At 40.3% G+C, this 27,248-nt stretch overlaps 2 protein-coding genes across 5 annotated transcripts in view; both read right to left on the bottom strand.

Moving 5' to 3' along the window:
• The window catches only part of arhgap32a (Rho GTPase activating protein 32a), a 29,885-nt gene extending 9,921 nt beyond the window's left edge, over window positions 1-19,964 (bottom strand). The window contains exons 1-11 of the mRNA XM_074679455.1: window positions 19,531-19,964; window positions 10,941-11,054; window positions 9,969-10,080; window positions 8,305-8,396; window positions 7,958-8,042; window positions 4,008-4,094; window positions 2,546-2,683; window positions 2,309-2,401; window positions 1,725-1,847; window positions 1,553-1,630; window positions 73-154 (exon numbers count right to left, since the gene is read on the bottom strand). Coding sequence (XP_074535556.1) covers window positions 73-154; window positions 1,553-1,630; window positions 1,725-1,847; window positions 2,309-2,401; window positions 2,546-2,683; window positions 4,008-4,094; window positions 7,958-8,042; window positions 8,305-8,396; window positions 9,969-10,080; window positions 10,941-11,029 — 979 coding nt within the window. The 5' untranslated portion in view covers window positions 11,030-11,054; window positions 19,531-19,964. The remainder of the gene's footprint in view (window positions 1-72; window positions 155-1,552; window positions 1,631-1,724; window positions 1,848-2,308; window positions 2,402-2,545; window positions 2,684-4,007; window positions 4,095-7,957; window positions 8,043-8,304; window positions 8,397-9,968; window positions 10,081-10,940; window positions 11,055-19,530) is intronic.
• A 1,634-nt stretch (window positions 19,965-21,598) lies between these two features.
• The window catches only part of igsf9ba (immunoglobulin superfamily, member 9Ba), an 82,066-nt gene continuing 76,416 nt past the window's right edge, over window positions 21,599-27,248 (bottom strand). For 3 of the 4 annotated variants that reach the window (XM_074680463.1, XM_074680464.1, XM_074680465.1), the window contains 2 exons: window positions 26,410-26,540; window positions 21,599-26,322 (listed from right to left, as the gene is read on the bottom strand). In XM_074680463.1, coding sequence (XP_074536564.1) covers window positions 26,111-26,322; window positions 26,410-26,540 — 343 coding nt within the window. In that variant the 3' untranslated portion in view covers window positions 21,599-26,110. Of the gene's footprint in view, window positions 26,323-26,404; window positions 26,541-27,248 lie in introns of those variants that run through there. The other variant, XM_074680466.1, reaches the window with a different exon arrangement.

The raw sequence follows: 27,248 nt of genomic DNA, 5'->3' as shown, positions 1-27,248 counted from the left end.
GTCTCACATCCCCAGAGCAAGACTTAAATAAATCATCAAGTAAGAGGAGGACAGACACATGCCGGAGAGTACCTGGCTTTGGCACTGAGCTCTGAACGCTGGGGGGAATCTTGTCATTTATCAGCTCAACACAGTCGCAGGGGAAGAAACCAACCTGCGAGAAGAGAGGAGAGGATGAGTGGAGGAGAGAGGAGAGTCAGAGACGGTGATAACACTTGTAAGTTCAAAAAGACCAGTGGGGGTGTTCAGGGAGGTTCAGAAATAGGTCAGTGAGCATGAGGGTACATGCTGCCTCGGGCTGAAAATAGATGGTTTGAGGAGAGCATCTTAAGGTGTCACTCAGCAGCAGAGACCAGAAAGCTTCTTTTTGACAACATTTAAAAAAAGAAGGTAAAATTCTCAATACAGAGCATGTGTGAAATCAAATAATGTGTTTTTATCACTTCGTGAATTTCCTCGTGGCAAAAATGTGGACTTAGATCAATATATGCTTTTCTGGTTGTTATTACTGTTCCTGTTTTTATTTTTGCTTTATCTCTTGTTTAAGCTTGATTGATGACCAAATTTGTTTGGCTACGTGTCATAGGATGATAGTTTATATTCATACAGCAAATCAAAGAAGCAGTTGACTATTAACTAATGGTAAGCTCTCTATGTTGTGGTACTGACAATGTTATTATGCTAATGTGAAAATTAGCATTTCACGTTTCCCTCTTCAAGAAACAACAAATTGGAACTTTCCATCAAACTTTGTGTATTTATAGATAAGGTAGAAAACAGAGGGGACTGCAACTTGTAGCTGTTATATTAAAGAGTCTAGAAACAGACGCTGAGGTTGAAGAAAAGTTCACTGAGGAACTAGACAAAAAATCTACCAAAGACTTTAAAAAGAGAAGCTGTTGACAGTGTATAAGTTAATCTCTTATGCTTTTAATTTGGTTTTATTATTTTCTATGTTTCATGTTTTCATGCTTGTTTCCTTGATGAGACATTTTCCTTTGATATTGATGTTATTGTTTTGTTTTGACACTTTTGGGGCTCTTTGTATGAATGGTGCGTTATATATAGCCCCAATAACCTATTTGTGTACTAATTTAGCCTTCTGCATGCAACCCCCTTTTAAAGATTCCATATTCTCATCTTAGATATTAAATTATGCAACTCAAGTAAATTTAAAAAAAAAAAAACACATTTTTTTGTGTGGGTGTCAACCGCAACCCTTATTTAAAGCAATTAGTAAAACTCAATAAAAAAGTTTCTTTGTGAAGAGAAAATAACTAAGTTATGGAATGCATCCCTTCGTGACTCTGGTGATCCAAGAAGGAGCTGTTTGTGTAGGAGTGGATTTAAGCCAGCAAATATTTAAATGCACTTTCAAAGAATGTGGAACTGTAATGAGCCTCTTGTGCCAAAGTATTTTCACAATTCCTCTGACAAATTTATTACTAGAAGAAGAGAAAAGTTTCTTTCTCTGTTCTGAATTATTTAAAAATCATGTGGGGTGTCGCCCCTATAAAACCACATTGTGAACAGAGCAGACCAGACGTCTTACCTGGAAGCCATGTTTCCCCCTCCACCACCCGGTGTCTTCTTTCGGTGGCATGTCGATGACTGACACGATGTCCCCAACCTGTGTCACAAAGAGTGGTATGATTAGAATAAAGTCTGATCACAAGCACACTAAAACAGTAATGATTATGATGGAATTGGAAACATCGACTAACCTCAAAAGTAAGCTCATCTGTGGCCTGTGCTGTGTAACGTTTGGTGACGTGAGCAGCGGCTATGGCAGGGACATTGATCGAGGCTTCCTCAGAGACTAAGAGATGGTTTCCCTTGTTATCAATCTGCAGACAAAAAAAAATTAGACTCAGTTGAAAAAATTATTGCTGAAGAGTTCGACATGTTGGGTGATTTTGGCTCAAAGACTACAAGAGAGGAGAAACATCTGCTCGCACTTAATCTGAAATCAACAACCCAACACTGGCATATTGTTCTGCTGCTTATAGGGAAACTAACAACATGGAGCATCTGCCTGTTTCTGCATTGACTGCAGAGTTTTTCTTGGCATTCACAAGTTTAGTTTACTTTGAAAAGAGTGAGAATTTTGCCATTTAGCCATACTGAATAACAGTTTTCATCAGCTGACTGAGCCAATAAACCTATTTCCCAAATATTTCAAACTGCTTCTTGAAGCGAACTGCTTGAATATTTATGTGAGAATTAAATATTAATTCATCCTAATGGGGACTTCTCCGGGGACTGTAAAACTGACGAAAGTGTGAGCATTCAGCACATAAGAGGATACCTCCATCCACGTGAGGACTGGACCACAGTTGATCTTGTTGTCAGCGATGGCGGAGAAGCGGCTCAGGTAGGTGGCCAACATCTTAGTAACCGACTGTACACAGACATGAGATCAAGAAGACAGAATGTAGTCTGAGAAGTTAAGAGTGTGGAAATGTTTTTTCACTGCACTATGCTTTTACTGCTTAAGTAAATTATGTTAGCAATTAGAGATGATGAAAGTGTGCTTCTGTGGTACCTCTACAGGGTCTTTTAATGTGTCGTTTCGTGGCAGCTCAGTAAGCTGAGAGAACCGGCGGTCGTAAATACACAAGTGTAGGTGTTTGTCCAGCACACGGAAGTCTTCGTAAGATCTTTTCACCAGCCAGTTCCGGCCCTAAGGAAGAGAAAAAAACACAACAAACATTTCATTTCATGATGTAAAATCAGTCAGTAGTGTCTTGAAATCTTGTATGGATTTCTTACTTGTCTAAAATAAACCCTCCTGTGTTTTTACAGAGGAGTTCATTTTTAATTTCAGCCAGACAACTTGTGTTTTAAAAGTTTGAAATGTTTAGCACTGTAGGAGAAAAGTTTTAATGTTTAGCATCTAGACTCCAACCTCAACACTCCTTGCAGATTTATTTCACATTTGTAAGTTTAAGGGGTGATGAGATAGCATCATAAACCCCCCAGACAGAGTCTGCTGGGGAGGTGGTGAGAGTAAAAGTTTGAGCTCAGCATTAATGCAGGATGGGAGTAGAAATTTATCAGGCTTTAGAGAGAAAAATTATTTAAAAAAATGACATGCAGAAAGCATACAATAACTCTATAACCACGTACACAGGTTAAAAAGTGTGGGGACCTAATACTGAACCCTGGGGATGCCACAATTTACTTCACAGCGTTTTGATCGTGACAAGGTGAGGGTGGGGAAGGAAATTTTGCAGCTTTAACTGACCACCATACTAGGAGGATAAATTTCTCAGGGCATTATCAGAATGTGGAAGTGTGAAAGGATATACAGTGGTACCTTGACTTACAAGTGTCCCAACTAATAAGTTTCTCAAGATATGAGCTGTTTTTTGAATGATTTTTTTGCTTTGAGTTCAGAGCTAAAATTTCGCAAGCATGTCTATTGTTCTCTTGAAGGTCTGTGCTCGTATTTGTGCTTTGAGTTATTTTGCAAAACTGTCAGACTTTATTCTCAAGGAACACCCAGAAAAAGTTGCAACTGCAACAGACCTCATTGGACAGGTTTTTATCAGAAACATCTGCAGACAAAGGAAGGAAGGTGTGGTGAAAAGGGCAAAAATCAGTGAATAAGACTGAGTTATTCAGCTTAGCCTTTCTCCTCCACCTCTGTCAGCATCTTTAGGTTGTCTGATCTTACAGGTAAATGATTTACATTATACTTAATACAACCACTTTATTGCAATGTATGGTATTGTATTGTCTTTTCGTACAATATTCCTTATTCAAAAGTAGACTTTTTCTTATTTCAAAAAATGTAACAAAATTGCTGCACTCTACTACACTCTCATAGTGGGTTTTTTTTTCAGAATGAGCTGTTATGTATGGAAAAAAATGCTCTACATGTGCCAAATTTTTGGTTTATACTAATAGGCTCTGGTATTTCAAAAACGAAAGGGGTAAAATTCTCTCAAAATAAATTTGGATATGAAACAGGGCAATCTGTCTTTCAGCAAGTGTAAGTTTACCTGGCACGTGATCTGGACCAGAAAGACCAGCTCTTTGGAGTCCAGACCAGCCTTTGGTCCTTCACTCTGCCCCTCTGCAAATGCCAACTGCAAGAAAAAAGACCCAAAAAGGGAGAGATGGAGATGGTTAATATAGAGAGGTCCTACATTCTGAATAATGGATGCGTGTAATACAAGTACCTCTATGCCTATGACCTGGTGTACAACATGAACATCATGTCCAACCTCTTTTTGTGCATTAAAAAGTAAAAACACTCCAATAGTGAGCAGAAGGGTTCAGTGAAGGAACCTCACAACATAGCATTGTGTGTGTTGAGAAACGCCTTTGAGATCGTTTTTATTTTTGGTTTCATTTTTTATTTTTTTAGGGGTACAGCACAGAAGCACAGAAGTGATTCATATTCTCACTCCACCATAAATCCTGCAGTAATAAATGTATAATATATAAGCTGGTGAGAAAGCAGTGCTTGGAGGCGTGCTAGCTTCAGCTAACTTCTTCTCCCTCCTCAACAATATTCCATACGCCCCAAAAACGGAGATGATCAAAGCCCTGGAGGAGTTTGGGAATACATTGACTACCATTGCTGTAGAGGAGACTTCAAAGGCCTGAAAGCCAAGGGAACCTCTGGTTATTTATAACTGATAGCAACTAATTCCAGATACACAGTTACACAACACAGTGCGACCCAGTTACTGCTCCTCACCAATACGGCAAACCAGGCTGACAAAGACGCAGACAACTATTCTTTAATAAGTCATAATGGAAGAGATTTCATTAAAAGAGAGGTTTTGTCTGAACAATTGGATCCTGAGTTATGAAGTGATGCTGTACCTTGAGAACAGATGCATGATGGGGATTCTTTTGTGATTGACCAAACAAGAAAACACTGACAATGAATGAATCTGAAAACAAAACACCATAAATCTGACAACTTTTAATCAACACATGCAAGACCATCCCTTCATTTATGATGCTCACCCAGGTGGTTAACCTCTTTCAAAATAAGACACACACACGTCTCAGATTGTGACCCTCAGTGCAGAAATATACTAGCATTATGTCATACATTCACAAACACCTGGCAGCAGAAGCTCAAATCCTCCCATTAGTCATCCACGCATGCAGGTTACCTGCCACTAGAGCATCTCAGATATCCATCCGCAGCTGGAGGATGTGGCTCTCCCTTTGTGTGAGGAAAACCTCAGCAAGCTCCTCCAATGAGCCAAATGTTCGCAGAAGGCAGCAGACTGTCAGTGGTGCACCTTACACCCCCATCGCCTCACGTATGAACCCGCGCTCACACAGCTTTGGATCAGCACGCGCTCTTTGCTCCTCTAAAGGCAGAAAATACGTAGAGGATGCTTCCTGCTGTGTGTCTTACCCCTCTTCCTGCATGCCTCTTTTCCATCTCTTCCCCCTCCCTCCCCACCCCTCTTCTGCTCTCTCCCCCTCCCCCTCTCTCCACTCTCTCCCTCTTAACCACTCTGCTTTCTCCAGTAACAAAGGGGGGTGGCAGCAAAATGGGCTCAAGCGGGCACACAGAGATGCTCAGGCTCATCCATCACACAGAGGCAAGGCTGCATGAGCGAGATAGATGAGGCTGCTTCATTTCAAAACTATTCTCATTCATTCCATGCTCAAGGCGAGACTGGAGCTAATCTGGATAGGGATCAGTCTGGGAGGCTGCAGACAGAGGCGGTCTGCTGTCCTTGTGCTATTCTGCGATTAGGAAACATGAGACCTGCTGAGTACACTGCCTTTCTGCATCCTGGAAGATGCAGCAAATCTCATTTGGTGCTAGTAAATAGAATAGGGTCATAAACAGTAGTAAAAAGATTATGCATCATCACATCTGCACTAGCACATGCTAACTGTATGATTGTATGCGTGCAGACAGAGCATGCAGCTCTCAGTGTCGCTGTCTCCCCAGACACATAATTCTCTTTCAGCTCGTTCGGCTTTTCTTCTCCCTCTGGAGCTTTTCAAGGTCACCCGGATTGTTACGCTGCTTCATGTGCCTCCACTCAAATGATGGAGGCATCATGGTCACGGCAGCCACAGCAGGACAGCAACCCAGCAGACTGAGGGCATCGTGGGATTTAAGTCCCCCCGTCCAGCTCGCTTCACTCTCATCCATTAATGCTGCATGTAGGGAATCAGCCCTACAGCATGCATGCACTGCTCAGGCTTTCTTTTGAGCAGCTCCATCAGCAGTTTGTGGCTGAAAGGTGACAGCTGCTGCACTCTGCTGGCAAGAAGACTGAACTGCACTGAGGTTAACCTGCTTCGATGCATTAAAAAGTTCACACATCCAAACTTTCTTTTGGTTGGTATGAGCCACAACACATAAGACCAGGAGATATTCAAAGCACGTCCCTGCAGCTACTATTAGCAGTTGGCGAATATTTCAGAATGTCTCAGAGTACTTAAGCTTGTGATAATAAGCCTAAAAGAGTTTACAAACATTAGAGATAGAGCCAGATGCTAATGTATCCAGGCTCAAGTTCAAAGGTTTAGAGATTTAATAGGTGTAATGCTAAACGTGTTATTTTTTTAAATTAGTGGTTAACTTGCAATTAAGAGCAGTGAATGCAGAAACTTAAAGAATGTCACAGGTTTGCATGCAACTGAAAGTTTAGCTCAGTAGCTATTTCCATATGGAAAGGTGATAATCCTCAATGCAGTGGTTGCTGGTTTAATAGTCCCAACAGCTGCACAGCAAAAAAATAATTAAAAAAAAAAATCCATGCATGCATTTATGTCTAATTTAAGATAAAAAATGTTTCATTATACTTCGAATGAACCACATTTGTCTGACAAGTCCAAAAATAAAAAAAATAAAGCCTTATTTCAAGATATCAAAAGACAAAAGTGGCTTCTCAATAAGGCAGAAAATGCGATTGTGTTAGAATAAGGTATTTTCCTGGACTTTTCAGGTGAATGTGGCTTAAAATGGGTCCAAAAGGACAATTTTAATAAAAATAAGAATTAAGCACAGGCTTAGATCTCAGTATTTGTAGTGTGCATATCATCTCCCCCTCTTCTCTTCCCAATTCCTTTTCTTTCTAAAGTATTGTTTCTAAGAAAGACAAAAACAGCTCAAAAAAAGTTGTGAATGACAACTAATGTATGCAATTCACCCCTAAAATCACATAATTACCATATCATGGTGATTATCAAAGTGAGGATCACAAAACACTAATAGAGTTCAATTCAAAGGGTTTGAGGGCCAAAAAGTGTTTTGAAACCCCTGATTTTTCCACATATTGATAGAAAAACACTCTCACACTCACATTTCAAAATAGCCAAGCCAAATGAAAAGCCTCAAATTGTCCTCACCACCTTAAACTGTCATCACATTCTTTCACACCTCCTATTGTTTTGTTAGGACAGGTTTTCACTTAAAAGTGAATCATCTAAAACTATTCCTGGATAGACTTAGCTATCTATCCAGGAAACTACTGTATGTCATTGACTCAGTGACTGACTCATTGTGCGCCTCAGTGAAATTAATAAGGTTGTTTTTACAGGTGTAAAGAGGCTGGATGAGTCTGACATTAATATACTGTAATACGGAGGATTAACATGCTGCTGCCCTGGATTTAATTAGAGTGAAACTAATAAACCTGTTATAGAAAAAACATAATGGTTTATGCAAAACGAGAAGTAATTATGGTAAAATGAATGTTTTCTTATCCTAAAATAGAACTGTGAAAGCTCTACTGTAATACTGCTGGAGGAAATAGAATGGAAACACAATAAATGAGGGAGGGGCAGGCAAGAAAAGACAAACAAATGTATTGATTAAACTGACACATTGCGTTTCAAGACTGCTGCATTTCTAGAGTAATTCACTTAAATGTCCACTGGACTTGAGCCAAATCCACAATTACTAAACATAGTGACTGTCTGCTGCTGAAGCCACAGTGTGTGTTTTTTCAGTGCTTACCTGAACGTTGCCAAAGTCAACAGTCTCATAGTGGAAATGGGCACACTCTGCCAACCTGGGGAAGTGACCTCTGGGGAACGTTAGCCTTTAAAAAACAGAAACACACAGCACAACAAGCAGCTCATCAGTATTCACCACACTATGGAGAGGAAAGCAAAGTGAAAAGAGGGGGCACAAAATGAGAGCAGGCCAGTGTGTGTGTGAGGGAAGAGGGTTAGAGATGCAGCAGGCTCAGTCGACTGTCTGCGACACGCCCATCATTTTATAGGTCCTCATTTCCCTGGCCTGGATAAGAGGCCTGTTTTACAGCCTATAATAGCAGCAACACTGTCACACTGAGCACCTACTTCTTCACGTTCTTGACCTTCATGCTCGCTGTGCTGACGCAGGAGCGCAGGAGGGGCTCAGGTGGCAGCTCGGTGATATCATCGCTCCTCACCTGTCAAACGGGGAGAGCAGACATCAATAACTGTCAGTTACTCATTCGACAGCTGATGGAGGCAGGTTACTGTCAAGAAGTTATGTATGGTGTTTGACATGTGTGTCAATGGTTTGTCACTGCAACTGTAAATTAATGCTACTGAGCTAATCAGGCTATGTTGTTGCTGATGTTGTATTATGCAGTTTTATGCTACTGTACTACTCTACTGTTCATTTTTGCTGATCCTATGTTGTGCTATATTATGCTAAATGTATGCTTTAATTTGCTCAGGTATTTCTTTAATTAAGCCAAATCGCTCAAGCATTACACAAAGGTAAAACAATGTAATGAAAGTGGCAACGTTAAGAGTTAAGTTGGTTGCTATTTTTGCTAAGTTGCTAACGTTTGCTGATTTTATGCTAATGCTACCTTCTTCTTTTTACCTTCCCTTCTTTTTCAATAAAGCTATATTTTTGGACATGTTTGGCCTCATTAGGTGTCACAGCTGAAGAGAGACATGCAAACAACAAATAGTCAAAGCCAGGAGCCAAACCAGTGAGCGCCATGACGAGGACCACAGCACTCTGTATATGGGGCACACTCTTTCTTGGTATCAATGGCAACAAAAACATATCAGTATGAGCACATAGTAAGTCCAATTTTATAAGAACCTGCCAACCTAAGTATTTTGTCTTTGTTTTTTTGTTCTATTAGTATGGTTCTACTTCAGGGGATTGCTGGCCTCAAGCATAGTTAATTTTGAGGTCACAGGCTGACATGTTTGAGAACCCCTGCACTAGGCGAATAGCGTGCCATTTTACACAATATAACAAATTTTTGTGCCAGTAATCTTTCATTTTTGCCCCTTTTTGTTTGTCTATTTGGCTTGTGGCATGTCATTTTCAAAAAGTGATATTTCACCTTCATCATATAATATTTATACACATAATGGTATTCATGGTATAATGTGCTGTGTTAGATGCTTTGAGGCAAATCAATGTTTTATTTCTCTCCTGGATTATGTCATTTGATGCTAATGCTTTTAAGATATCATTCCCTGAATAATTCATTAATACTAAATACTTCATTGTAATACTATATCACTATAAATGTCATACAATAACATTAAATGGTTAACATATTGTAACAGCTGCATCTAGGTTACGAAATGATCCATGTGACGCATGAAATTAGACTTCACAATTTTAGATATTTTTCTCCTCATCCAAGAGACATTTATTTTAAAAGGAGGGTAACAATGTTAAGATAGACCCACTGGGGGGGATTATTACGTAAAACCAGTGTCCAGATGTAAACTGAGGGGGGAGGGGTGATGACATCACTTGTCTGCTCCAGTATTTTTGCAACATCTTTGCACAAGCAGCACAAACCTGAAGGTGAGATATCCTCAAATGCAGCTGAATACCTACTCACGTCTTTGTCACAGCACTGTCTGTGACCTTTGAAACATCATAGTTTTAAGCTTTTGCAAAGCCAATAATGGCTTCGATGAAGGATGACATGAGCTGTTGTGCATTTGTTTTGTTTTTTCTTTTGGTAAGGGAATGACATATGTGTGTGGGTGTGTACCATGGCAGTGGATGTCTCCTGTGGCTGTTTCTCTTCTGGAGGGTTAACGTTGGTGGTAGTGGCATGAGGTAAGGCATCGTCTTTGTCCAGGTCAGAGCTCTGCAGCAACTCCCTGTAGACACACACACACACACACAGGTCGACATGTACAAGAATCAAAAACATAAGAAAAGAGGGATAACATAATTTAAAAATAACATTTGTAGTTTTTTTAAAATACACCAGAGGGAGCAATTGAGGAGAATGAATTCACAATATGTGTGCTGGGCTTAAATTATGACACTGCAATGGCATGGCCTAAAAAACATCATGTACCTTCATCTGAGGTGTGTGAATCTTTTCTTTTCAGGAAAAATGGGCTGATAGAAAAAAAATGTAAATAAGAATTTTAAACATTAAGGACTGATCTTAGCAAAAAGGCTGAATCTTAAAGCCACAGTCAACAAAAAGCCATGGTGTCTTTTGTATGTGCTCAGGGAGGCAATGCTTCTCTATTTAGAGAGCCATAAAGGCAATCCACCCACAAGGGAGTGCTTCACAAAACCGTCACTTGAAATGTGACTCAATGTACTGAGGAGTGGAGGGTGAGGTGCATTCAGCTCAACTTTTATGTGCAACAAAGAAAGAGGAAAGAGAGACCTTGGATTTGTCTCAGGGATTTACTATTATGAGGCATGGAACACTGACATGCAGTTTAATTTATGTAATCCACAGTGACAGAAATAATTATAAAGACATGATATAAATTCAAAGGAAATGCGGTCAGCTAAGGAGCTGATGAAGCTGAACTGGAACATTTTCTCTCCGAGAGCGGTGTCATTTACCATCCCAACATTTCCCTGCTTCTGCATTTAATCAGGTGTAAAATGAACATGCAGGCACATGCACACATACTTTTCTTACTGCACATCTTCACTGCTTTACATAATTCTGATCACCCAACACGAAGCTCAGAAAACCAGAATAACTTACCCTTCAAGGACGTCACCACTTCCTGGTTCACCCTGGGGTCCTGAGGCAGCATTCTCAATCACCGCGGCAACCACACATCCAGCCTCCATGATGCTGCCTGACTGCAACAGCCCACTGTAGAGAAAACGTGAGAGGGAGGGAAAGACAGAGAGCCAGGATTGGTGGGTGGGTTAGAAGAGGAGAGGAGGGGATGGGAGGGAAGAGTCCGACGAGATGATGCCGCCAGACGTCAAACCCACTTGAGGCTGCAGCGCCTCGCGACTCTCAAGGCTACGATCCACCGATACCAGACTGTAATCTGTGATGACATCATGCTACAAGAGCCGGGAGCTGCTTCAGTGATAATGCATGTCAGGCTGCAGATTCATGGGATGGTTTCATGAGAGTGTGCGCTCATCTTAAGGAAAGCAGTGACAGGTTTTAGCTGGAAACAAAAACACAAACTCATATCGTCCTGAAGGAAGTGTCAGGATTGTCATGGTAGCTTCAGAACATGTTCCTGACAAACATATGCAGGATTAGGGGGGATTTAACACCCATGATGATACCTATCTTTGAAAATTATTTTTAACCATGTGAAAATCTTAAACCTGGATGTTTTCCTCAGAATGTATGCCTCAGAACCAAACAGGAAGAAAATCAACAACACACTGAGTAATGGCATCAATTTCTCATACTTAAAAAAAAGTCTCTTAGTCTCTCTTTATAGAAATTGGGTCGTTTATAAAGAAACAAACCAGACATTTTACAATCAATGTTAGTTAAAATAGATTATAATAATAATCAGACCCACAGGACAAAAAAGGCTCACTCTGTCAGCAAACCTGCATGTTTTAAAAATCTCACATTCTAAGTTTGGTCAGGCATCATTACCTAATCTTTTGGCCCTCTTTCTCTCTCTTTGAGGGCCCTCCTGCCAAAATTAAGTCTTAAGACTTTGATTTTATGTCTTGCTCACGTGGCGCTCATCCATCCTTATCCCAGAGTCTGCAGCTAACCTCGGCTCACATCAGGGGAGAGGTGGAGTACACTCTGGAGAACGCACACATTTAGACGGACAACTATTCACATTCAGCCTGCGGGTAATCGAGATAACTTGGACATCCACGTGCTATTCTGAGTCACATTGTCTTCCTAACCTGCACGTCTCTGGACTGTTGGGGGGAGTACATGCTAGCTCCAGCTGACATCTGTCATACTGAGAGACCATAATGACACACACTACTGTGCCTTGCATGGTGCGTAACCCTGTGTTAAATCTGATTACTCCAAACTAGCATACACACAGATGACCCAAGGCCAAATAGCACTCCATAACAGGGAGTACTCGCTATGGAGACTTGTTTTTGTGTTTCTGACCAGAATTGTTTTTGTGGTTTTAGTGAGGTCATCGTTTTGGTCAATCACATTTGCTGGTCTAATTGGTGTGGGATGTTGCATATTTGTTAAAACTAGAAGTAAAATTGATCTGATAATGAAACTATCAAGCCTACTTTAATGTCATAAATGTGGTTGATTTTATCAGTTTTTTACTCAGACTTTATTCTGCATTAAAAAAAGTTACTACTCCAGTCCCAGTAACATCTCTGGTTGCTGAGGTGGGGTGACAAAGCTCAAAGATGACGGTAGCCCGATTGGAAATCCTGACTCCTACTAAATTCCAGCCAACACAGAAACTGACAAAGGGGTGGAGTTAAAGCCTTTGCCTCACTGCCTGTCAAACAGCTGCATCATGCCCACCTGACAGTCATATCACCAACACCCCTCATTGTATCTAATTATGCAGAACGCCTAGCTCCCAGCTATTTGATCAAAACAGATGGGTTATAAAAAATTCAAACACTGTGCAGCTGTTCTGAAGGAATAAAGAGATGAGATATCGAGACCTGAACCTTTTTTTTTTGTAACAGGGTGTAAAAAAATAAAAATAAAACTTGCTGTTATAATGAGCTCTTCAACGTGAGCCCAAGATGCCTCCCAGAAAATGTCACATCTGGATTGCACTGCAAGGGAAAACAAATCCCTGGTCACATTGCTAAGGAGCTGCTGTGTGGCCTCCTACATGATAAATAAAGTTTTAAAAAAATAATAATTTAAAGTGTTAAAGCACTTAAAGAGGGGGGAATTGTGCCTTTTTAAGTCTTAATTCTATTCCTCTTGTTACCCTGTAGTAGCTTGACATGATTTACAGCCCCAAAACCCTTATCTTTCTCACAGTGAAAGAAATCTCCAATACCTGACCCGTCTAAAACACTTCAAGTCAGCTGCTGTGTCTTTAAGACTCCTTGCTCCACATACCCCCATCCCTCTGATTGGCCAGCCCTCTGGAGCCCTCTCAGGGGCGGAGCTATGAGCAGACCTTGTTATTTGAGACCCACTCTATCGATATGTCTCAAAACCACATCAGATCTTTTTGTAATGACATCATTCTTTCCTTCAGTCTGATGAAGGTGTCATGAAGATCTTGTGCTACTTTTGAAGTGGACCATTTCTTTACAGACAGATTCAGGTATAGTAATCAGATGTGTGGAATTCATTAAAACATGTTGGTCTTATTTTGTTGATGACATTCATTTAAGTTTAATTCATCTTATCTTTAGCTAACATGATACTATGTCTTAAAAGGTGATTCAACAAGGCAGCAAATGTAGTCACTTTAATTAATCTGTTATTACACAATTGGGATTATTCAACCAGTCTTTTATGACACATGAGCAACAATAGGGTCTTATTCCGTGTGGGTTATTATTGTTTCATTCTTTGTCACTGGACAGTTATAAGTGGATGTAGCATATAACAGCTTGTTGGCAACAGCAGAGTGAAAATCCATGTTTGCAGTATTGCAGGCTGAGGAAAAGGACTGAATGCCCCATTGGTTTAATATTTAACACTAGAGGTTGTTGCTTGAGTTCAGACACATATCATTTAGCTCCCATTGACAATGACTTGGGAAAAATAACCCAAACCTTTGCAAAGAAGAGGCCAGCTATCAGCCCTTCTTTTTTTTCATGGTCACATTTTTCCATGTGTCTCAATCTAATTCAAACCACAAGGAGACTGATTCTTAAAACCCTTCACTCTTATGCACACTCCTTGTTTACTTCTCCTCTCTTTATGTACTGTAAACAGTGGGTTCATACAATTGTCCTGATGAGGCAAAAAAAAAGACGCTCCTCAGTGCTCCTCCACAAGCTTCCCATAACCACTTTCCAAAACGTTTGAGCCTGATTAGTGTTAAACAATGACAGGGCACAAAACAGGGTAACAAGTAGATGCATCAGCAACTACTGGAGTAGCAGTTTCCCACCAGCCCCTCTGGCCCGTAGCCTCATTGAGTTGCTGTTGACGGACTTCCACAAAACCTCCTGACTCAGCAGAATGTGAGCAGGCAGACATGAATACAGGCCACATTGGGCTGCACTCTGTCCTCATCTCTTACTGGATCTCCTCCCTAATAGACACTATCACCTTGCCAGAGGGGAGCCAAAGCTTACACAGGCAGACGATTAATTTAACGTGGAGTAGTGCTACAGAAGGTACTTGTGGAAGCAGAATTTGTACAGTGAAAAAAGGGAGCAGTGTCACAAAATTATGCAGAACTCGAATGACTGGAGTACTTGTAACATAATTAGTGCTTTTTGGTAGAGCTTAAATATGCAGGGTAAGGCAGTAGTCATCTAGAAATGGTGGTTATTCTACCTCATTCACAATATTTTGGTTATGTGGTACTAATAGAGGACTTAGATTCCTAAGTGGAGCAAAGCATCCAGTGATAAAGAAAAAAAGTTTTGTGGTGCACAGTAAAACGTCCAACCTTGTACCACATCAGACAGTCAGTCTTTTAAAGTGGAGGAACATGCCGTACTCCACATTGCAAAAGAAGATGGCTCAATGCTAAAATGCTTTTGTTTTTATCTGAAAGGCTTCACTGAAAGGAGCTGTGAGCAAAAGAGACAACAAACGAATGAGTAGCTGATCTTATAAGCAGCAGTACAATACATCAAAAGTAGACTATTTTGGAAATGCCCCAAATAGTCTGAGCTATAAAAAGAGCAGGCTATCATAGCTGTGGGAAAAGAACTCAAGACTTTTAGGGGTGATCTTGTGCCATATGTGTTGTTGACCGTGGCAGTGATGAATGGGTGGAACATGCTGACACTGCGCAGTATCACAGGTGAGAAAAGAGCAATGTCAACGAGGTGGCACAAGAAATCTCTTTGATGTTGCCCACATTTACTGCAACTCAGGCACATCCACACAAAAGCCTTCAACGTCCGACGATACAGACGCTCCTCCACCTGTCACAAAGCGAAGAAAGAAAGAGAGAGACCTTCCCCTGATGTCATAAGACTCAAACAGCACAGGAGGATGCTGCCCTGGTATCAGATGGCCTACATGGTGTTTTTCTTATGAAAATAGGCCAGCCTACACAATCTTGCAAGCTGTTTATGAAACTGGTATCAGCTCGTGTGTTGACATGAGGAACCGCTTCCTATATTTGTAGATATGAACACATGGCAGATGCGTCTGAAGTGAGTCACAGCTTCTTTACCAGGTATGAGAGGAGGTAAGAAAGCTGAGGAAAGGAACAGGGAGGATGAAAACAAATCTGCTACATAAGCTAATATAACTCTTACTGTATGGATAACAGGTGGTGAGAAAATGCAAAAGCATCAGGTGTTGAGTGTTTTGTTTCGTATGGGCTCTAATTAACCTGTCTAATTAAGGAACAATCAAACTAACTGGAGCAAGTTTTGAGGTTAGGTCTGTTTCTGTAATAATTTGGGTGTTTTTTCTTGAAATCTCTGCTCACTGGGTTTTTTTTAATACAGCCGTGAATACCAGACAGAGAGGGGAGAGATAAAGCATTTCTTGAATTTTAAAATAACGAGTATGCTGGCTGCATCCTTAAGTTCAAACCAAGGGCTAAAAGATTCTATATCTGAAGTTTTGAAGTTGAACGAAAGGAATGATACCTCATTTTGAGTATTACCAGCAGTAATTACTACGTAGGACCCTTTGGCACATGAAGCCCTAAAGCGAGATTGAGGGTAACTTTGGACAGTGTCATCGTTTTTAAGACGTTAGTCATGAAATGTGCTGTGATTAGCTGAAGTACACATGGAGGGAATGACATGCATTCTTTTGGGAAATTTTTACTTTGCGTACATTTTGTGTCAATTTTTGCTTCTTTTTACAATTGGCTTTTTGACAGTTAAGATGGATAACACCACTTGAAATTAGGGCTGAACAATTAATCGATTTTAAACCGACATCGCAATGTAATAGAATGCAATTTTCAAATCGCAAAGGCTGCAAAGTTTCACGTACACAGACCTGGAGGGAATGTAGTAACTTGTACTTGTTCTCCCTTAAAACCAGTAAAAGTCAAAATGATGTTTTTTTTGGCAAAAAAAGCCTGTGAGCTACAAAGATCCATCCAGTAGATTGTAGAGCCATACTCTTTGATCACATTATTCTGTATGGTTTGTTACTCATACTGACAACTGGAGTTAAGTAAAATTTCACAGAGTTCCTTTTTCTTTTTCAATGAAGAAATGCAAAAAAAGCTTATTTAAATGTTAACAGTATCTTTTGTCGTGTTAGTCATACTATAAAATGACTTAAAACTTGTGTTAAGTGAACAATGCAGAAGATAAACGTCCCCACCCAAAAATTGTATGCTAAATCGCAATCGCAATATTGGTCTAAAAACATCGCAGTTAGATTATTTTCCAAAATCGTTCAGCCCTACTTGAAATGACCTACATGTCGCATCCAATCTGAAAAGGAAAAAATGGGCATATGTGCCATCCGCCTTCTCTTAGGTCAATATACTAACACTCATGCAACTTATCTGTTTATTTAAAATCTCTATATTTAGCCCCCGCATATTTGCATATAAATATTTTGTCCCAGCCCTGATGATAGCTCCTAAATAATCAGAAGAAACAGGGCACTGTTATGGCATAGCGTTTCGGTCGCACGCCCTGTTTGAGAGTCTGCAGCCCTCGGGCAGTTGACCAGGGTTTATGTCCAACCTGTGCAGCTTTCCCACTCTTGCCCTGTTTTCTACTCTATCCACTGACCTGTCCTCTTTGAATAAAGGTGATTGTAACAAGCAGACTACAATGGTACTCAAACTATACGTTTTAAGAAGACATCAAGAAGTATGTCTTAAGAAAGCATTCTTTAAAGTTTTTTTATTAAGCATTTAAAGATTTGTTTTGATTTTTTTCGATCTGAAGGAAAAGGTAAACAAAGCCATATGACTGTCAGCTCTGGACTGGAGATGAACTGAACTCCAGCAGCCACTGTGTGCTGTGTGATGAGCAAAGTAGAAACATGGGTTTTAGCTTTGAACCAACTTAAGAAGCTTCTGCTGTAGAATGAACATGACATGAAGGATCTCTTTATTTTCACTGGATAGTTAAACGTGTGCCTTTGGTGGTGAGATGGGTGTGGCTTCAGTACTGCAGCTCCACCAGCTGATCCCTACTGTACACACTCTGGCTCCAGAAACATTGTCAACTTAATATAGTAGAGGCTCTCATAGGACAGGGTGAAGATTTTGGCTAAACTTTTGCACAATGGGAGGCAGCAGTGACATCTTGTCTATTTTTACATACAGTGAATCATCTAAAGAGCAGAGAAATATCTGCTCATTCACTGATTCAATGCTCTGCTGTGATCAAAACAACGATATTAGCAGACATTCTGTTCTGGGCTAAGCTAACAGCTGTCTGTTGGGCCTGAGATGCAGATGACAGCTTCAAGAAAACCAAAACAACCAGCTTAATGAAGCTCTACTTCAGATTTAGATTATTATCCTGAGTGTGGGGGATCTGTGCCTATTACACAAGCTTCTGATTTGTTATCCATTTCAGAAATTAGCTTTAACCAACCTTATATAAGTCTGGATTTATTTACTCAAGTCAAGTAATCATCTCCCTCATATGATACGACAGGACAGTGTTGCCCATGAAAGAGAAAAGTTGGTCTCATACTCGTCTCTCTCTGAGCCCTGGAATGCAGTCAACACCAGCCAGAGACGCAGTGGAGAAGGGCCCACGGTTGCCATGGTAACCTCTCTCCCATCCATCGTGACTTGATGCTCCTCCAGACTGAGGATGAGGTGGCACGAGGAAGGAAATGAGGCCTAAGATAAAACCTTGGACCAACACATGCTTCGAAACAACACCACCACCACCAGCAGCATCACCACAGCTGACATCAGAAACTTCTTCATCATCATCATCATCATGTGCCAGAGGCAATGACATCATTGCTCCTCCACCTTTACAGGACCCAGATTCTAAATCTGCAGCAGCAGCTGCTGCTTTCTCAGTTGTCCACAATGCAGGCATTTTTTTTTACTCTATACTGGAGCTTTATCACTCATCTCTCTCTTTCGGGGTGGAGGAGGGGAAGAGGTGGAGTCGTTTGACCCCGTAATCTTCTTGAAATCGACCAGAGTGAGATTAACTTTATTTCATCACACAGTGAGTTGCCGCCACGGCTCAATCTTTGTCCTGCAACCTTCAGTTTCACACTGATCCCGGATGAAGGGCACGAGAGTTGGATGAACAGCAGGGCGATTAAGTTGTCCACAACAAAGACCCAAATATTTAATCAACAAGCCGATCTGCCACCTAAGTCTTGCAGTAAACTAAAGGCCTTTCTGTTTTTCGCACAGATGTACTTCCTCAAGCTGGGATACATGCATTAGTAAATAGAAAGAATCTACCAAGTGGGACAAATAACTCTGGCAGAGGACTGTGATTATATTCTAGATTATGCAGCTGTGTCACTTTCTCACTGGATAAATACAGCAGGTGTTACAAACACACACGTAGAAAAGCAAGATTCAGAATAATGGAAGCTAAAACAACATCCATGCAACAACTTCTGTTTCTAATGCTTGTTTTTGGCTTTGTGACACATGTTGAATCAACCATGTGTTCATTTTCTGAGGCTGCGACTGTACAGTATTATTAGACCGTATTACATAATGTAACTCTGAACATGTACTCATATTCTCTCCTAAAAAGCTCCTACACGCACACCAGAGCTGTGCATTCTGTAGTCTTCACTGGAAATTAAATTTCAACACATTTAGTTTTAGGTGACAAAATATATCACAAAAGACCACTTTGCAGAGGTGTTGCCCTAGATTGCAAAATATTTCCAGACCTTGATTTTTATGCTAATATTAAAACTGCCCTCAAATCCTCTCCACTGATTTGTTTTCATAACCTGTGATGCAATCAATCTTGAAGCAAAAGACAGTGCTCTTAAAACCAGTCTGGTCTGAACTGGAAACCACTGAGGGAAAAAAAAAGTTTACCATCAAGTGTACTCTGACCTGTTGGGCCTGGTCAGCTTCATGCATTTACACACACACACCCACACACACGTACACCCATGTACAGATCTTTTTCAGCTCCCTAGTCGACTGGCTTATCATTCACATAGAATAAACGCCTGAATCAGAGGTTAGGATGACACCTTCAGGATAGTGACAACAGTTCAATCTGCTGTCTAGTTTGTATCTGCGTACGAAGACACAACCCCGGTTCAAGCGGCTCACCTGTAACTGCACGTTGTTCCTCTCTGCTGCCTCCTCTATGCTGCACAGCGCGGAGCTTCTCGACGAGGGAACATGCTGTCAGCATCGCACTGCAGAATCGCTCATCTCGGACAAACACTCGCTCGATCACAGGCGCCAGTAGATCACCTGAGGTAGATGGTTTTTAGGGTAGAAACTGTGCTGGGGTGCGACATCTCTGAGGCAGTGTGGGAGTCATCCCGGAGAGCCGCGACTGTGTCTGACTGGCTGCTGGGAATCTGCACTCGCCGCCGGGAGCGCGCACACTTCCTCTCGTGCTCGCGCCAGGGATGATTTTAGCCCCAGGGGTTCCCAGACCTTTTCAATGTCAAGAACCCGAGTATGAGGTAGGCGTGGGAGAACGCACGGAGCCCCTGTTTGATTGTATCCCCAAGCCCAAGAAGCCCCATCTGGCAAATTGTATGGTGTTAGGTAATGGCTGGTACGGAATTACATAACCATGTAGTGTAGGTGGGGAGATAGCACTGAGAGGAGTGAAACCTGGTGGGCAAACCACTTCATCCTCATATATCATCTTATTGTGCATGTCCACCGAGAGAGATAATAGTAAATTAAGCTCTCACTGCTCACCCCGGTAGAATAATTTTCTCTGGTCTGTATCATTAGACAACACAATTTTTAAGTGCCGACTAATAAGATTTTTTTTTCATTCATAAACCAGATTATTTAACATTTCGACCCTGTTTCTAAAGGATTACCAAAATTAATCGACATTTGCTGCTTCTTGAAGCAACATGTCAACATTTGTGGACAATGTTAGCATTTGTGTTTTAGCTAGCTCATACAAAGCAATAGTAGCAAGAATAATTTAGCATAACAAGACCAAAAAAAAAGAGGGAAATCTTCTCATAGCAAAAGCACTCTAAAAAGTGAAACATGAGCTCGCTTTCACTTTTAAAGCCCTCAAGATGAAAATTTGCATCAAATTGGAGACAACAGCAATATAAGTCTCACTTGGTTATCAAGCTAACAGTGACGACCCCCATGAGGATGTGCTGCTAAACTCACTGGAGGTAAGTAAGCACACAGAACTTATATATTCATACAGTTTAAAGTATAGAAGAAGGGAAAAAATATCAAAAAAGTGTGTTCTTCTTTTTTAATAAGAGCTTAACTGTTGCTGAGGCTTCTGTGTAACTTTGTGAGCAAAGCTATGCTAGCTAGCCTCTCACTGTTTGCAGACTAAGCTTAACAACTGCTGGAACTGGTCTTATAAAATATTATCCTGTCAATAGTGAAAGTGTGAATTCAATAACATGTTTCAAAGTTAGGTTTCTCATCTGCTTTCTAGAAAATTGTGAAACATTTTATAAGGTGAAGTAAATAGACAACAACGAGTCAAAGCCAAAGCTTTAGACATTTTAAAGGTGAACTATGTAGTTTCAAATGTGTGGCTAAATGACAGAAAAACTCAAGAAAATGTATGTATTTTTATCTGCTAATGGGGCCTTTTGATGCAGCTATGTGACCAGCCCTCTTAAGGTCAGTGTGTGTAACCAGAGGATTAACCACACCATTCATCATACTCAGGTGAATGCAAATACCTGCTTATTTGTTTGTTTCTCAGCCTGCCCTGGGTGAATTTGAACAAAAGCTCAAAGGTCAGTCGGGCAGACCTCATCCTCTTTCATGATATTTGCTTTCCTTGTTTTGGCTCAGCTGCCGTGCTATTCATTTCTTAACCTTTTGGTGGAGACCGCAGAGCTCCGGTCAAAACATTAATCATTGATCAACATGCAGTCATTTAAAGCAGGCTGGGATTTTCCTCAACAGTCCACATGAAAATTGATTTCTGTCCATCAGATGAAATATTAGGCAACTGCTGTGTTTTCATGTGGCTCTATGACAATAAAACTCCCAACCTGCTGTCCTAAAATCTAAATACAAAAAGCCCTAACATGATTAGGCTGCTCCTATCGCTACGCTATCTTCCCCTCCCTCTGCCCAACACTTACACCCTGTGTTCAGCACATGAACTACACCCTCCTCCCTACACAGACCAATGAAAGGAACAAAACCACAAGAAAAATAAAACCTCTTTTGATTTTTTTATTATATCAAAATACAAAAATTTGAGAGGAAAATTTTCGTATGGGACTAAGCATTTGAAATGATATGGTGACATGAATACAACACTGCTTTCATATTCTCACAGACATGCCATAGATAGAGCATAGATCATGTGCTAGGCCCATGTCTACGTCATGATGAGCCACCAGGAGTGAGCCTGTGCGTTTTCCCTATAAAGGCTTTTTATGGCGACTGTCACTTTAAATTCCAGCCAGTTGGTAACAGGCTGTGAGCGTTTTTTTTTTTCTTTTTTCTTTTTTACATCATAGTTCATTCAGGTTTCTGTTTACTCAAAAAAGAAAGGAGATCCATGGCAGTTGAACATGAAGAGTGAGTAAGACATGATCTCAGACGATACAGAATTCACTGGACAGCAGTGGCAAACGAGAGAAAAGTAATACAAATATTATACATAAGGCTTTGGTACAGCACCATACAGTATGAGTTAATTGCTCACAAAAGAAGTTAAGTGAAGCGTAACGCCTGATGTAGTGACAGAACAGAAAGACAAGTCTAAAAAATGACTAAAAAGAAACATCAGGTTATCATTTTAAAAAAGAGAAAAGTAAAAAATGTTTTTGCTCTGAATTATTTACATATGAACATTAAAGACCATCATGGAGACAAATTATGTACAAAAAAAACAGAATAAACAACATATAATACAGAATGTAAACATGTGATGTACAGCACAGAGTTCAGTGGATGACAATGAAATGAAATGTATTAAATTTTCTTCCTTTTTAAGCACTACTTGGTTTGCTTGAGTATGAGCATCAGCTAAAACAGTCAACAATGTAGTGCTTATTGTAGCCTACGATAATAATAATACATTCTAGTTTCTCAGTGCTGGTACACATGAAAAAACAGAGAATATAGAAAATACTACATATTTCTATTTTCCGTCCAATAACAACCAGCTCAGATGTCCATGAATGATTGCTAAATAGGCGTTTTTTTGTTCTTTTTTTGTATTGTCTCTACATGCAAGATTAATACAATAAAAAATCAAATTGGTTCTAAGTATCATCCTACCAGCACCTAGAGATGCCCTAAAAGCTGTAAGCAGAAAAATTGAAAATCAAACTGAAACAGAAAAAATTAAAACTGAGCTAACAGTACGTCCAAAGCAGCCCTCTTAAAACACTGTACATGTTTCTGTTGAATATGCAAAAAGAGCCCGGAAGACAACATCCATTCGTAAAAACCCACGTGGAGGATAAATGAGCCTTCCCAATCAATACCTTTCAACCAGGAGAATCAGCAGTAATAAATACAAATGTGGTCTGATGACTACTCATGGCTATACTGTACAGTACTAGTAGGAAATCTACTGTCAAAAAACAGTGGTGGGATGATGTGAGACGGTTTCTCGCCTCCCTGCAGTAGTGTGCTTGAAAAACAGTGCTGTTAACCAAAGATGGTAGACCTACAGAAAGTGTGGAGAAAGTTTCCCCCTTCTCATGACCTGACAATGCTCTCAGATTCCCTCCCATGTGTCCTGTGGTGTGTACTAATCTAAATCAGGTAATGTTTCTCCTCTTTAGGCTGGGTTAATATTCTCAATACCATCACAGATATACTTTAGAGAGGGTACCTTGGAAGCACAGACAGACATTGCAAACACACTATAGAAAACAGGTCATCTTTGAGTTCATTTGAATGTCACAAAATCTCTATTATTTGAGGTTATACTACTATTTTCCAGTATTGTCTATCACTGTCATCACACCATGATACTGTTATAATAAGGACCGATAGTGTCTACCAGAGCTAGTTTAGTTGCTCAAACACACAGGGCCCAAAAGAGTTGCTTTCGGAAACATAAAAAAGAAAATCTTTAGACCTCTAATCTACAGCACCACAGAGTTAAACATAGCACCAAGTCGTAATGTTCAAAGCAACTATGCCCTATCACACGTTTCTGTATCAAACTAATGTAAACACAATTTCCTCCACAGCACGGTTTGTACATGACTATAGCATGTCTGTGACTCTTAGAAAAAACACTTCCCTCAGTTTTATTTGCTCTGGACTCCTGAAGGCGACAGATCTGGAGTGACTCTACATGTGTGCTCATGAATGGGCAGATACATTATCACTTTGTTCCAGGAATATTATTAGTATTATAGAGGGCAACACACTTCTGCTTCTAAAGCTTTGTCCAATGGGCATTCACGTACTATACATCAGAGAAAATACTACTTAACTTGTGCAGCCAGCGGGCTATGGCGAGAATACATCATACGGTGCTAACATTAAGGTTTCTTTTCTTCTCAGATAAAATAATGTCTGCTAAAATATGACAAATGAGGCACCTTAAAATGTTTTAGAAACATTATCCACTTAAAGCCGTACTGTAAGCAAATACTTTTATATATAATCTAATTTTCCTCGGGATCCCTCCCATCTTTTCATACATCTTCTTAAGACATTATTCCTGTAAAACATGGTTTGATTTATCTTTACAAATACAATACATACCATGTACAGTACATAACAAATATAGATTTTTTTCCCCTAATATCTTACTGTACATGAAACCAATTTGTTAAAGTAGAATATGTTCTTTGACGCTCACTTTTCAGGCAATCATCACTTTCTCACTTGTCAAAAGAGATTTCATTAAGCAGACATTGAGTCGATTCATTCATGTGGATATTTGTCGGAGGACCTCTGATTTGTTTGTAGCAGATTCGAGCATATTTGGTGTGTCTTTGAACTGGTGTTGGCCTTTTAAAAAAGAAACCTAGTTTTTCGTAGCCGTCGGAACAAAAGGGAGCTCAGGTCAGTTGTGACAGAGAAGTGAAAACGTTTTTTTGAATTTTGGTGCCAGCTGCTCATCTCACCAATCGCAGCTTCACTGAAAACATTGTAATGGGTCATTCAATGTACTGTGACACCGGGACATTCATTTCCTGTACAGAAAAACATACATTCATTATCGGTTAGTGTTGAAAAATTAACAAACGTACAGAGAAGTAGCTAGCAAGTAATATACAGTTAAAGATAAACAGTCAGGGTGGCCATTGTTTGAAGGTTTCCCATTGCTTTGAAGAGCTTTATGAGGCAATCACATTCTCTTTTAGACATTTGTGTTAAACATTAACATTTGTCTGAACATGTACAGCACCTCTGTACTTTTCCACTTGATTTATTATCCTTTTTGAGTCTAGTTTTTTTTTCTGGGTATTCTGATTCCTTCCTAGGACTTGGATACACACCGCTGAAGCAGGTACCCATTTAAAGATACATCATGTAAAAAATAAAAACAGAACAAAAAACAAGTTATGCATCCTCTGTAGCGTTTTCTCTCATGTGTCCTTGGCAGAGAAAGTAAAAACACACATCGTATCGGAGTCCCTCACTCCCCCAAAGAGACAAATATGAGAAGGCGAAGGAAAAAGGCAGTTTATGTTAGAAAAAACAAGAGAGAAAAGGCAAAAAAGAGGCACCTCGAGATGTGCCACATTTCACAAATGATTCCTTGATAATGAAATACAAACTACAGTACACCTCACAATTCATCACCCTGTTCCTCTAAACCCAACAAGTCCAACCTCTGATAAGCTGGTCCCAACTATTTCCTCATGAAGGCTATAATCTGTAAAAAAAAAACAACATGATGCTTTGACGATGAGTGTAAACACACTGAGCCGTCCAGTACTAAAATTAAGACAGTCCTCTAGTGATTGGCGTTGGGTCATGATTAAAACAAACACAAAATGCCAGCAATTACTGATAATTAAAAAAGCGTCTAAATTAGATCAAGTTAGGCCATATTATCTGTCTGAATGAGCGTTGTGTGTGAATGTGTGTGTGTCTGTGTGTATGTGTGTGTGTGTGTGTGTGTGTGTGTGTGTGTGTGTGTGATATAAACCTTTTTAACCATACGTTTCATATGTAAAAAGGTCAAGTACGTACAGTATACCACAAGAATTACAGCAACTCTGCGTTTACTCTGAGGTATATTTTGTGGTAAGAACCCTGTGTTTAAATACTGACACTATTTGTATTGTAGGAAAGGTAGACTCATGTCCCAGTCTGAGGACGCACCAGGCTTCACAGTACACTGTATCACTGAAAAACCTAAAGATATGGACCCCTCAATGACCAGTGAGTGAAAAATCTTCAACGTGTTGTGACATACTCAACCAACACATTTTTATTACTGTAGGAGGAAGCTTAATTCCCTTGTTTTACTAGTTATTTACATTATATATGTTCATTTTCAAGTCAAATTCCTCAGAGACAAGTAGTGGTAACAACTAGGAAAAGCCATTGTTCTTGTCTTCAAATAAGATTTCCAACCTCCCGGAGTATTCAGCTGGATGTTTCCCCCGCTCCTAAAATGATGAACTTTTTAGAGATTATAAGAAATGTATTTGCTTGGAGCAAGGAGAGCTGAGGTTAGCTTTTTCTAATCAGGGGAGGTCGGTTTAGTCGAGTCCAATGGCTTGGTGGGCGCAGGTCAGCGTAGAGTCCCATAATTTGGGCCCTCAGAGTCTGCACTGGCCAGAATGCCTGTCTGGTCCTCCTCGGACTTCCTGCGGTGCAGTAAGGAGGTCAAATAGTGATAGGGGTTCTTCTTCTTCTGCCTTTTCCTCTTCCTCTGGAGGCCAAGATCCTCCTCTCCCTCTTGGGGTGTCTGAGATTGCTGCTGGGTCTGAGAGGGACACACACCTGGAGGAGAGAAGCACAAGAAGTAACACAACACCAACTCGTGTCAATATCTCTGCCGTGCACCTTCGCTTTAACACTCAGACAAACCTGTTCTCCTTGCGGAGGTTGCGTTGTTGTTGTTGTTGGCGGCCACGCCCTTGGCTTTAGTAATACAGTGGTGTAGCAGTGCTGGTAAGCTCTCAGACCCGGCAGGATCACTAGACGCACCTAGAGGTTCCCTGGGAAGAGCAGAGACAGCACAGCATACATTGCTCTGTGTTAATCCAACAGTCTAATTCGCTCTCATCTCAGAAATCAAAAAGAATGTTGCTTTGCATTTCTATCTCCAGTAGCTTATGACATTATGAGCTGATAGCCCTTTCTCTAAAAGGATGAATTCCACTTTCTATCTGCATTGATGGATGACAAAAGTTAGACACACAGAAAGAGCGAGAGGAGGAGAAGAGAGGGACAGAATAGTAGATATAAGATGGCAGTGGTTTGGGTGAATTTATTGGCTAATACGAGCCCTCTCAAACAATCAGTACATTAAAGACCCAGTCCATTGCTTGGAATTATGAATAAAAAGACTCCAAAAGAGGTGAAAGGTCAGTAATTTACATCACAGAGCTTTCTAAATTTAGGTTTATTATCAGAATTCAAAAACCAAGGGCACATTAAGTCTTGGAGAGGGGATAAAAAAAAGTTTCAGGGGTTGGGATGAATTGAAACATGAGCTCTCGCTGGTTTGGGTCTTTAATAAGTGACTGCTTCAGAAGAATGGGCAATATCGCTCTATTTGCTGTATAAAACTCATCAAATGAAAATAATTTCTGGAACGTGAAATTACTGTTCCAAAGGCATGAAAGTATATTCGTTCAATTTCAAAAATCTTCCAATAACACTTTTTTCCAGATACCTCAGCAAGTAATTGGGTACTAAAATGT

Source organism: Halichoeres trimaculatus, unplaced genomic scaffold, assembly GCF_033239565.1.
Source record: "Halichoeres trimaculatus isolate MK-OKI-2021-1 unplaced genomic scaffold, fHalTri1.1 fHalTri1_scaffold_9, whole genome shotgun sequence".
In the NCBI taxonomy this organism is placed as follows: Eukaryota; Metazoa; Chordata; class Actinopteri; order Labriformes; family Labridae; genus Halichoeres; species Halichoeres trimaculatus.
The sequence above is the reverse complement of the archived record's forward strand: the minus strand, read 5'-3'. Positions and strand labels throughout refer to the sequence as shown.